The sequence below is a fragment of the Catharus ustulatus genome, chromosome 1, assembly GCF_009819885.2.
Source record: "Catharus ustulatus isolate bCatUst1 chromosome 1, bCatUst1.pri.v2, whole genome shotgun sequence".
Classification (NCBI taxonomy): Eukaryota; Metazoa; Chordata; class Aves; order Passeriformes; family Turdidae; genus Catharus; species Catharus ustulatus.
In genome coordinates this window covers 58361093-58373524 of record NC_046221.1, presented here as the reverse complement: position 1 = coordinate 58373524, position 12432 = coordinate 58361093, and the positions used below count along the sequence as shown (strand labels likewise).

Genomic DNA, 12432 nt, shown 5'->3' with positions numbered 1-12432 from the left:
CATAGTACTGCATCAACCCTGCCAACTTTCCATTGGCTGCTCTACATGTACTAGGCCCACACGTTTCTATTTTTTAGCAATTCCTGGCAAATATCCTGTCAGATTAACAGTAGTTTTACTCCAAAAACATGACACATAGATAAACACAAGTGATTCCTCTCTTTCAGAAACCACATCCCCACCATGGTTTTGGGCAGTGCAGGAGCAGTAACAAAGGCTTACAGGGAGCCCCATTGGCATCTCTGCCTGTGTACATTGTCCATAAAGTTAATATCAGATGATTTGCAGTGTATGACATCAGTGTCAGGCCTTATCCTGATTTTCCTGACAGTAACAGGGAGGGCAGGGAGACAGGAAAGGACAAATACAGTAGGGCAGTACTCATGACAGGAAGGCTTACATAGCTTACAGGTACCCTGCTGAACAGCAGCTAGCATGGCTGGGACAAGTCCCTCAAAACTTCTCACATATCAAATAATGACCAAGCTCAGGGTAGGGAAGCACTCAGTGCACAAGTGTATGCCATCTCCAAAAGGTGTGTGAGTTTGCAAAGGCAAATTCCTAAGCAAAGCCCAGAGGGAGGTGAGGAGCCACCTCAGAAGAGTGAGCATGAGACAGACACGGTTCTGTCACAGACCTGGCTTTACAGGCCACCAAGCTGGGACCTGGCCTCTCAACATCAACAGAGAAACTTGCCAGGACACCCACTGCCTTATCCCTCTCCAACTTACTAATGCCAGCAGCAAGCCTGCTGCCAGCTATGGACAGGAAGGCAAACACTTAAAAGTAAGTCAGTAAAATCAGAAGTCTTGCCCACAACAAACTCTACTGTGTTTTGTCCTCCAAAATCACCCATTTCCTCGGGCTCCTACAATGAAGAAGCAAAAGAAAGGAGGAAGCAAGGGTTCTTTCCGCAAAATGTTCCTCTCAAGGCAAAGAATCTTAGGAGATACCATATCTTCTACCTAAAAATACACTTGTGCTTCTAGTTTAGTTAATTGCTGTTGACTAAGAGGACTCTGTCTTCTGAAGTCTTTAAAAACATGCATAAAAGTCTCACATGCACTAGAGAAGGAGAAATTAAAAAGATGGCACACGGGACTTGATGCAGAACCAAAAGGCACAGCCACCCATGGCTCAGAGTCCTCCCTCTGCATTCACCTCAAACCCATACCTTAACACAGCAGCAATTCAATATAAATTGTTGCAGAAGTACCCCAAAGTGAGGAAAGTAACCCTTCTCCCTGTCCCATATCCCAATCCTCTGATAAATGACAATATAAAAATGGAAGTGTTTCCATAAGACAGGCAAATTGCACAATTGCAACATAATTTAGGATTTTCATTCCATGTCACAGTGAAGCATAAGAGACCAAGCCCACATCAGTGTCTTCTCATTATTTACCTAAGGGAAGAGCCGCTGCCTCAAAACACAATTCAGAAACTTGCTATTCCTCCAGTAAAGTGCTACCATACACTTTACCAGCCACAGAGCCCAGTCACTGTGCTACTGTCCCAACTTCATCCAAAACCCATCTGCCACCACAGCTGCACCACAAGGCAGCCACATGTTACCAAAAAAAGCCCAAACAAAACAAACAAAAAAAACGAATCAGTAGAGAAGGTTACTGTAGTACTAGAAGCATAGCAAGGGACATTATAAGCTCCACTCCTGGTCTGACTCCTTACCTTCATAGCAGGGCAAGAGCTTCTTCCCTTTGGACTGTAGATCGGGAGGAATGATGTTGCAGAAGCCATGGGGCAAGATGTACTCTGTCTCATAGTAGATGTTTTTCCAGCGGTGTGCACATGCCTGAACAGATCATACAACATGGGTTATTGGCCCAGAGCCACAGGAGATCACTGACCAAGGCAGAGCAAGCATGGGCAGGACCACTCATCATCCACAAACCCATTGTACTCTCCTTACATTCCACTGTTTCTAGATAAAGTATCTTCTTACTGTTAGCTTCTGCAGCTCAGGACATTGACCTGGCAACTCAGATCTCAGCTTTCACATGTGTATAACTAGGAAAACAAGGTCTCAGAGCCTACTCTGGAAATTTCAAAGTCTGACTGTGCATAAACCTTTGCAGACAATAAAGCTTTCCTAACTAACGATGCACTAACACAACCCAACAAAAGGTGAAAAACAGAAATACAGACACTGAGAATACTTGGAAGGTTAAACTACCAAATAATGCAAGCGTGAGTCAAAGGTTGGTCTCCACTGAGAAAGACAGCTCTGCGCTCTGGTGACAGATGTGCTGAGCTTGCTTACTGGTAGTGAATTTAATTCAAAATGCTGAGGATTTTGTAGCAACAAGAGTTGCAACATTAGCCAAGGTGCAGACAAGCTGCAGAGTTTTATAGTGAAGGATGAGATCATCCTGAAAAGCAGGGCTCACCAGGACACTTGCTCAGTACAACTGCTGTGCGCAGGCACACATGCAAGCCATGTAGAGCCTGGTTCACACCTTCTCAGAACCCATTTGCTCCAAAAACTAACACTGCATTGCTGCCAGCCAAACCACAAGCTGGCTTCTGCTCAGCATTTATTTGGAATAAAAGAAAAGGAAATGTGAAACAGCAAGGGCTTTGAGCTTGGCACATGCCAGACCATATCTCCAGCTGGCCTGAGTCTATACTGAAGTCACTGTAGATGTGTCAATTTATATCGTTTAAGGCTTAACCTCATGCCAACAGAGCAAGGTTACATGCTATAAATCATCTCTTCCACACACCTTCAGCTTTTCTGGAGGCTTTGCATCAAACCCCCTTCATAAATCCCATATTTGACCCCATCCTCCCCAGATGGGATATTCTCTGTCTTCCATTTCTGTGTGCTACCCAACTTTTCTGCCTCAGCACCTCAGAGCTGCCCATCAGAGCATCTCAACATTGCTAAAAATTATATCCACTCAAAGCAGGCACAGTTGTGTCGCCTCTCCACTAAAGGACATGGGAAGTGTATCAGCTGCTGAGAAGTTCAAAATTCAATCCAGCCACCAATAGATTTCAATATACATACAGTAATTTCACGAATATAAGCCGCACCATTTTGACTAAAAATTTGGTCCCAAACCGGAAGTGCAGCTTATAATCAGATGCGGCCAGTATATGAACAAAGTTCAGAAATTTGCTAACTCAGAAATATGAATCCGCCGCCCCACAGGGGCGGCGTTGGGCGGTGGCAGGCATGCCCTGACCCAGTGACGGGGCAGCCGTGAGCCGGGCCCGCATGGCCCCGAGCCAGTAAACCCCATGATCCCACGATTCTGTTACTAATTGGCAACTTTGTGAAAGTTGCACGTGGATCCTCGCTGCAAACGAAGTGCGGCTTATAATCCGGTGCGGCTTATTTATGGACAAAGAACGAAATGTTGCCGTCACCCGCACATGCGGCTTATAATTAGGTGTGGCTTGTAATTGTGAAATTACTGTACTTATGTCCAGAAAGACATAATACTACTCTTAAAGAGCAAAATCAGTTGTGCAAAACCTGGTCTACTGTTAGCAGTGCTGCATTTGGAGTTTGATATTTATTGCTTTCCTAATTTCCTGTGCTCAAGGAGAGACACATATTTCCATACATGGCTATCACAGAGGGACAGTGAGGGGCTCTGGGGGCTGCAGAAAGTTTTGCACCACACTGCATGCTGCAGGCTGCCACCTGTGATGCAAGGAATCCTTCTGAGGGCACTCTGCTCCACAGCCAAATGCATGTGAGAAGTACAACAAGCAGCTTTGGAGACTCCTGTATGCACTTTAAGAAGTCTCAGTCACAATTTCCATCCCCAGGCACTACTCATTCAGAATTTGACAGCAACAGACAACCAACATGTGAAACGCCCATTTTCAGCAAAACCAGGAAATAGTTTCTCTCCTGATGGATCTGTGCTGTGAGCACAAATATACACACACACAACCCTTGCAGAGACAATGACACATACCATCACAGCAGCAGTCTAGTCAATCCCAACTCTGGATATAAACTCAAACTGGAAACAGACCAAGAGGGGTTTTTTTAACTTTTTGAAAGAGAAATAATTGTGGTATTATAAATTCCTTGATACTTTACATTTCAGAAACTGCAAGACACATAAATTAACCTACTAATCTCTTGGAAGAGTACAAACAATGGAGTCACAAAGAGTAGCAGCATTTCATCACAAAGCAGGAGGCTTTGCTCAGGAGTGAGGTGCAGAGGCCAAGAAATACAAAACAATATAAGGAGAGAAAAAGTTGCTGCTGGTAAGAAGTATGTTCAAAATCGACTGGAGGCTACGGGCTCAGTCAAGAAATTCTGGGCAAACAAACCAATCTGTTAAGTATTGGGTTAATGACCACTTTCCTGTACCTTCATCACAATATGTATTTAGGCACACTATAGTTCACCACTGACTGCCTTAGTCTGCAAACCTTCAAGGGATGAACCCTCTTTGGTTACCTGAGTCAGCGCTTCCCCAGACTTCCCTGTGCCACAGCTACAGAATTCGACATTTTCACAATGGATAGGAATCCAGCAGCTCTTCTTCCTTCTCAAATCTCATTTATCTGCAGACAGACAACCAGTACATTTGCCTCCCTGCCACAACACATCTGATTTTGGTTTTTCTGTCTTCCCAAAAGCATTTAGGGCTGATTACAGTTCACTGTCATTGCTGTACCATTCAATGTTGCCAAGGCAAGGCAATGCGGCTACAGGCCTCCTTCTCTGGCAGCAATGGCACATGTCTGAAGAGGTCTTTGGAACAGAACCGAACCACCTGTATTTGAGGCAATTGCAAACAAGTGACAGCCTATGCACCCTATTTTATATGCAAGCTATAGGCAGGTCCCTGTGCAATAAGGAAACCATCAGCATACTTTGGTGCTCAGCGGCTGCTGCTGGGGTACAGGTTCCAGCTCTACTACAGAACAGGGGAGGAATTATGCAAACCCCTGAAGCAAAATAAAATGCTCCTGAGCAAAGCAAGATGAGATATCTATTGATGGCCGACACTGCATTTCCACAACTCAGTGAATAGGCCATTTCAGAACTGCTGACACTCGGCTCTTTTGCACATTGTGCAAAACACCACGGGCTTTGCTCCACAGGAAGAGCAACACAGTGACAGAAGTGGCAGGTATTTAGGAAGAGTAAGACTGAAGGACATGGCTTATCTCCAAATCACAATGCACTGTCCCTGGTTCTTCTGCCAACAAAAGTAAAAGGAGGAATTTTACTGTTTCAGTTTGGCAAGAGTGGGCAATCTCACATGTATTATTGCAGTACTGCGATTAATGCAGACTGATTGATAGTATATCCAAGGACAAGAAGCTTTCTTATTTAATCTTACTCCTACATTTGTTTCTATCTTCACTGTTTGATGCTTTACTACTTAATCCATCATACAAGCATCAAATTCTGGTTTAGTAACATCATGGCACAATATGAGCTCAAACACAATCCACATTTTACCAAATACCAGCAAAAGCCCTCTGGCATGCTCCTCACCTTCCCTACTGCCCCTTGCCACTGAAGCTCATACTCTTATCAGGCAACTGGGAAAGGCTGATAAGAAAATTCAGGCCACTAGGCAGCTACAATGCAAAAGTTACAACTTCCTTATATAACCCACAGTTAAAGTGTGGGACAAGTTAACCCAACAGGATGTGAAGAGAATGACTATTTCACATAGGCAACTATACTTGTTTATGGAAAAAAAAAATTTAAAAATCCATCCAGGACTACTGACCAGAAAGATATTACTCTGACTTAAAGGAATCCCTGGAAGAGATGCAGTAAATAGAGCTATAATGTCTGGCAATATAGACAACACTCTCCTAACTAAAGAAACACATCTAGCAATTACAAAAAAAAAATGGCAAGTACAGCTATAAGCACATATTCAGACATCTTCTCAGAACACCAATTTTTCAAATGGGCTTCAAAGAAAAGCTACATTTTAAAGAAATGCTAATCCTTAAAATTAGAAGAGCATGTGTATTGAAAACCATCTGTGGGAAAAATCACAAATCTTTTTCAGTAAAAAGTTCTAAAAACAGAGAGTAACAATGACCTGAAACATCCAGGTAATTTCCTTCCACAAAGGAACCTGTATACATTAATTTCAGACTATTTACACACAGACGTATAATTAGTAGTTTAAGACTTTGGTGATAAATAGTAATGAGAATTATATAAATAAGTATTCTCCAGCATCTGACATGATCCACTTGTAAAAGGGCAGCATAATCTTGTCAGATGGTTGGATTAGGATTGTTTGAAATCAGTGTCACTTGTGGAGACATTTTACCAGCCTAAACTGATACAAGCATATCACCATCTGTGTATTTTACTTTACCTACATTTCACTTTTAACCTGCTTTATGTGTGCCCTAATCCAAGGTCCACCCCCTCAGCCCTAATCCAAGACCACCCATGTCTCTCACCCTTGTAGACTCCATTCAGCCAGCCAGCACACAGCTTGGCAGCTGCTTGGCTTTTTACCCCACCAGCACTCCCTTCAATTACTGCTTCTGTCTAGGGAGGTGTCCCCCAAGCATCAGCTGCAATCTGTTCCCCTTTGAACCAAAACAGACAAACCTGATATTTTTATTCTTTAACTTAACTGATATTCTTAATTTTGACAGGAAATTTAGAGTTGACTGAAAAAAATGTATGACCAACCTTATAAAAATTAATTAGGATGAATCTGTCTCTTTCAGCCTGATGACTGGACAATGAAAAGGATGCTCTCTCTCAAGGGTAGTGTTATCCTGAACAACGCAAGTTACTCCTCAGCTGTCACACACAATTGAGCACACATACAACTCAGGATACACCTTGAAAATATGAATTGCTTGCACTAGCATGAATGCTTCAATTTTGTCCTCTGTTCTCCCCTCCTCCTCTAGTCCTGAACATGTTTGAAACATCCAAGAAAAATAAAGGCAGCCCCTATCACACTAACAAGGTATCTACCAAGAGAGATGAGGGGAAAAAATATCACAGTACTGTGACAGAAAGGTATCAAACCTATCCGCTCTCCCATGGGGAAGTCAGTGCACACGGATTTAGGGCATAACACCTGCACTCTAAGCACATATTAAAATAAGGCTGAGGGAAGCAGGTTTGTCCTCTTGCCTTTTACGGCGACCAGTACAGTAATCACTGCACAAGATCTCTCTCACCAGCAGCTTTTTGACAGTTTGATGTTACATACAAGGGCAGTCCTCCATATCAATGGAAAGATGGGGCCAACTGAAAGTTTCCTACTCCCAAACAGTGCTGCTTAGAATTAGACTGCTGTCAGTGTTACCCTGATACAACCTTGACATTTCCCTGCCACATACAATTTGCACAACATTTTGCTGCAAATTTATTTTTATTTCTGATAACTTCTCTGCAGACACACTCACTCAGGTAGACAGTCAGAACCCAACCATGGATGCATATACAGGCAATTATTAATAATGCAAAATACCCATTCATTCTAGAAAGAGTTTTGGCCAGTACTCTTCACAGTATCACAGGGAAAGTTTCACAAAGAAATATCGCACATACTAAGGATAGCATCTGCCATCCTTGTCCTGTCTGTGTGCACAGTAAACACACTGAAGACAAGAAGTCAATCCACACACAATTAAGACGTCTCTATTGGCAACTCTTTTACCTTGTTAAATGGAAATTAACATAGAAAAATGAATAATATGGCCACAAAGAGCAATTTACATTTTTTCCTTCTAAGTTTTGAGATGCAATTCATATGCTCAAGGAAAATGTATGCTTTCATATTTCCTACATAAACATTGGCAAACTACAAAAAGATAAAATTAGTAGAATACCTCCCAGACAAATTGTATTTATTCAAAGGTATTAGATGGTTCAAAGATATAAACCCTCAGATTTAGGAGGAAATCCTTGGCTGACACAAGCCAGGTGTGATGGCTTGGAATCCTCCCTCTATAAATCATGTCTTCTGGCTGGGGCTCACTTCTGCTTACAGAAAGGGACTACAGAATCTGCTGCCTCTTACTATGGACTCCTTCAGACACTGCCAAACATAATCCTGATGTGCTTAGTCAGGCAGCTGCTACGTCTTAATGAGATCAAAGATAGTATGGACTTACCAGCACACTTCCACCAGCCTTTGGCTGTCTAGCTAGGCTCACACCCATCCATTCATCATCTCTGTCTTCTTTACAGGTCTTTCCACAGAGCATGCCCCGAGAATTGCCTACAGAAAAAAAAAGGAAAGGTAGCAAGGCAAGGAGACATGAGTTTTAAATACTTACCAAAGAATCCTAACAAGAAAAGAGATCGCCCATCAAACATCTGATGATGCTTTTCTTTCTCCCTGCATCCTGGTTATTTATTAGTTCTTGAATGCATTAACTGGGGCAATCTTCTCTCTCTTAAGTGGCACCATACACACAAACAGCTGAGGACAGATCTTGTTCCCAACAGGCAGCAGCTACCACACTACGTCCACAGCTCCACTTAAGTAAACCATCAAACCATCAAGTCAATGGGAGAGGTATCAGATTGTCTCCAGAATGCAATCTTAAAAGTGAGATCAGGGCACTCGAAAAAAAATGAGGCTGAAATATGTGGTCCTATCAGGCAGCACTCATGAATCCATGACAATTTACAATCTGGGAGAGGACACACCACTCAGCCAGAACACTGGTTTAACACATGAAAGTTTCATAAACAGAAATTCTACTTAGTGTAAGTATGAAAAGATGAACAATGCCTTTTTTTATAGTCAGAGAAAGCAACATGTCACCAAGAAAACCAAAATACTAAAATGCTTTAATCTTTACCATCATTATTCAGCAGGAAGTTTTGAGATCATAATTTTACTTGAGGCCTCCACCTTTCCCCGCCTCAGACAGCTCATCAGGTAACTGAAGTCAACCCTGATCTCATTCAATGGCATACAAGTGGTCTCACTGAGACAGCTTTAGTACAAAAAGTAAACTCAAGGAATTATTTTCTGCATTATGAGTGAACCCACAGATCACCACATTACTAACAACATCACATATCATGAGGCCATCACTGCACTGCCTGGGGTCATCTCATGTACTCTTACTTCAGCACTGCCTGGAATAGGCTGTAGCACCCCAAAACTCTTAGATAGCCACCAATATGCTGAAAAGTCACACTGAAGCAGGTGAAGAAAAGACAGAAGCTTGGGTTAAGCAGGTAAAAATCCACATTTACCTGGTTACTCCCTGGAAAGAGTAAGCAAGGTCACTAGGAGGACACCAGCACAAGTGGGATGTTGTTTTGTAATGCTGAAGAGAATATGACACTTCTGCTAGTAGTGCTCAGAATCCATCAGGAAAGGCTGAGGGCTCCCTCTCAGTATTTCAGGGCCAATTTGAAGCTGGCAGCAGGACTGCTAGCCACATGGTTTGGATTTTTTTGGTTGCCTCCAGCTGTCCCAACATCATAACTACCCACCTCTCCCCATATCCAGCTCTGTGCATCTTCTGTCAGGGTTGGTATGGACTCGACATTTAAACACTGCTCCTGGAGACTGAACAGAGGTGCTGTATTTAGATTCTGCCTTGGGAGCACCAACCAAGACCCTGGAAACCAAAAGCAAAGCAACAAGTGATTAATTTCAGGAGGAAAGGAAAAAGCCAACAAACACCACCAAGGCTCACATTGCCAGAGCTTCACAAGCAAAAGCACCTTTCTCAACAACCTTGTAAAACAATGACACTGATTCACAAATTGATAACATCACACAATAAAGGCATTTCTCCACAGTGAAGGCACAAATATTTTTAACAAATTGAATTCCCATTAGGATTGTACCACATTTAAAGTGACACACCCTCACCACACACCTCCCAAAAGCATTTAGGAAAGCATTAGGATGGAGAAAAGCATCTGCACCCATTTTTCCTCAGTTTTAGCTACATCCCTATCAAACCAGAACTGATACACCCACAAGCAGACAAAATCTGAACCTCCTGCTGGCTGCATTCTTGCCAGTCTGCCCAAGATTTGTAAACTTGTTTAGAAAAGCCAAGGCACCCCATTCTCAGAACATTTTACCTGATTACATCTTAAAAAAACAACAGCAAAAAATCAAACCAACAATACAAGCAAATATCTTCCACAATACATTGCTACCAACCAACATTTATCTTTAAGGCTGTGAAGACTTTACCTGGACCATTTATCCCACACGAGATCTAGTGCATCTGGGAAGCAGCAATGGCCTGCTCTGACCATAGGGTCACCCTTGGAAAAAAGGCTGTCAGTACTTTTTAATCACTTGTGTTAGGATCTAGTTAAACTCTTTAGCAACTGGGCTTCTATCTTCTCATGCCCTAAGGGATGCTTTTTGAGGACGATTACAGGGGAAGCACAAGAATTAAAGGAGTCCTTTCACTGTCTCCTCATTAAAAGCACAATCTTTCTCAAGTGGTTGTGACCCCAGACCTGGGCAGGTGAAGAGGAGGAGGAGGAGGGAGGTTAAGCAGAAGGAGGGCAGCGGGGAGCACCAGGTAGCCAAGTAACAGCTCTGCAATTCTCTGGTGCTGTCACACATGACAGCTTCTGAATGGAAAAAATCCTCACTAAAGTTAAGCCGAGGACTGGAACTAAGAGTGACCATCTCTAAAAAGCTAACACTCCAGAAGTCCCTGTGCAGACCCAGGCTGCTACCTGGGAGGCAGCAGCTGACCAAGGAGACACTGGTCTTGGTTTAGCCACTGAAGAGCTACTGGTGCAAAGTCAGTCTGCATACACAACTCTCCCACTCACAGATGGACAGCCCAGCACCAACCCCAAAATGGATGCTTTCCCTGTTTCAAACAACTTCTCCCTCACCCTCCAATCTAAAGTTCCATGCCAATCACCACTCATCATCACCATCCCTGCACACACAGGGAGACCCAAGGCACAAGGCATGCACTTGTCTGTTGTAACCCACTATCCATGATGTATTAAGAATGGTATGGCCCTTAATTCCTGTGACCTCTGTAAATCTATGGACTGTCCCTGTATGCCCCTCTGCTACCCTACTGGCAGGAAGCCAACTTTCCCCTCCCCCTCTTTTCCTGACCCTACAAAAGATCCTGGTCTTTGGGAAATTTCCTCTTTGCCCCCTGGAAGCCATGAAGAAATAAACCAAGGAAACCCCTGGGAGAAAGAGCCTCTTTATATCTTTTAACCCTAGTTCTTCATGCTATTGTCCCAGGCTTGCCCTGCTAAAGTTACTAAGAGCGGGGTAAGCCTCGGATGCGGTAGCACTTGTCCAGGGCCAACTTGAGTCATTTGGAAGAGCTTCTCCTGCATCAGAGCCTCATCTATACACAACAGGAGCACACCTCCACCCCTGACACACTGCCCAGGATGCAACAAAACTGTCCTCTGGCACTTGATACATTTACAAAAATATGAGAAACCTCTGTGTTAGGTGACCATTTTCTCTGAGGTTTTATAGGCTAAACTGTTTCATTTAGAGAATTCTGATGGAATCGCATTCTTGCACTAAAATATACCATGCTTTCACAAGTGGGGAGAATTAATATCCGAAATACTTAAATTGCTAAAGCCTACAAAGGCTGCACACTTGGGGAGCAAGTGCAAAGGAGCTTGAAAAATAGCTCTAAATGGAAATCCTACTAAGCGGCAGATATAAAAATCAAATGCCAGTCATTTTATTTAAACAGGCAATGAATGCATAACATTCACTTATTGACATTCATGAGGTCTAACAAAAATAAACATTACTAGCTTAAAGAGTTACAGGTTCAAACTGCAAAAGGAAATACCATGTTTCTATGACCCATTATAACAACAAGACTACACAGGTCACACAGAGCTCCAGTTTAAAAGAGGTTCTGCTCTAACCTAAGGAAACCAAACATGATTTAGCAACTCATGCACAAGATACCTTGGGTTGCAACATGAAAAGCAGAGACAATGGAGCCTAAATTACAAAGACTTTGCACCTCTGTTTTAAAAGATTGATGGGGAAAATTGCTAATTAACAATTTGAGTAGGCTACTGGCACAGATAATATTACAGTAATTTCACGACCATAAGGTGCACCGGACTATAAGGCACACTTTTCTTTTGCAGCGAGGAGTCGCGCAGCACACAACAAAGTAACGAATTAGTAACAGAATCGCGCCATCGTGGGTTTACTGGCACGTGCTCAATTTGCGAAAAACATTTTTCACAGATTGGCGTAGCCTTTAAATGCAGTCCCAGGCGCCCTCCCCGTGCCGTGAGCCTCAGCATTCCTACCTGCCCGCGGCACCAGCTGGCAAGGCGGGGCTCGAGGTGGCCGTGGCTCACAGCGGTCCGGGGTGGCTCAGGGCTGCCTGTGGTCTGGGTTGGCTCGGGGTGACCGCAACTCGCGGTTTCTGTGGTCGCCCACTACTGCCTTCCCCATGCGGCTTGCGCCGGGC

General features: G+C 43.3%; 1 protein-coding gene across 1 annotated transcript in view; it reads right to left on the bottom strand.

Moving 5' to 3' along the window:
- The window catches only part of ITGA9 (integrin subunit alpha 9), a 227338-nt gene that overhangs the window by 207946 nt on the left and 6960 nt on the right, over positions 1 to 12432 (bottom strand). The window contains exons 2-4 of the mRNA XM_033077526.1: positions 9461 to 9588; positions 8119 to 8225; positions 1690 to 1813 (exon numbers count right to left, since the gene is read on the bottom strand). Coding sequence (XP_032933417.1) covers positions 1690 to 1813; positions 8119 to 8225; positions 9461 to 9588 — 359 coding nt within the window. The remainder of the gene's footprint in view (positions 1 to 1689; positions 1814 to 8118; positions 8226 to 9460; positions 9589 to 12432) is intronic.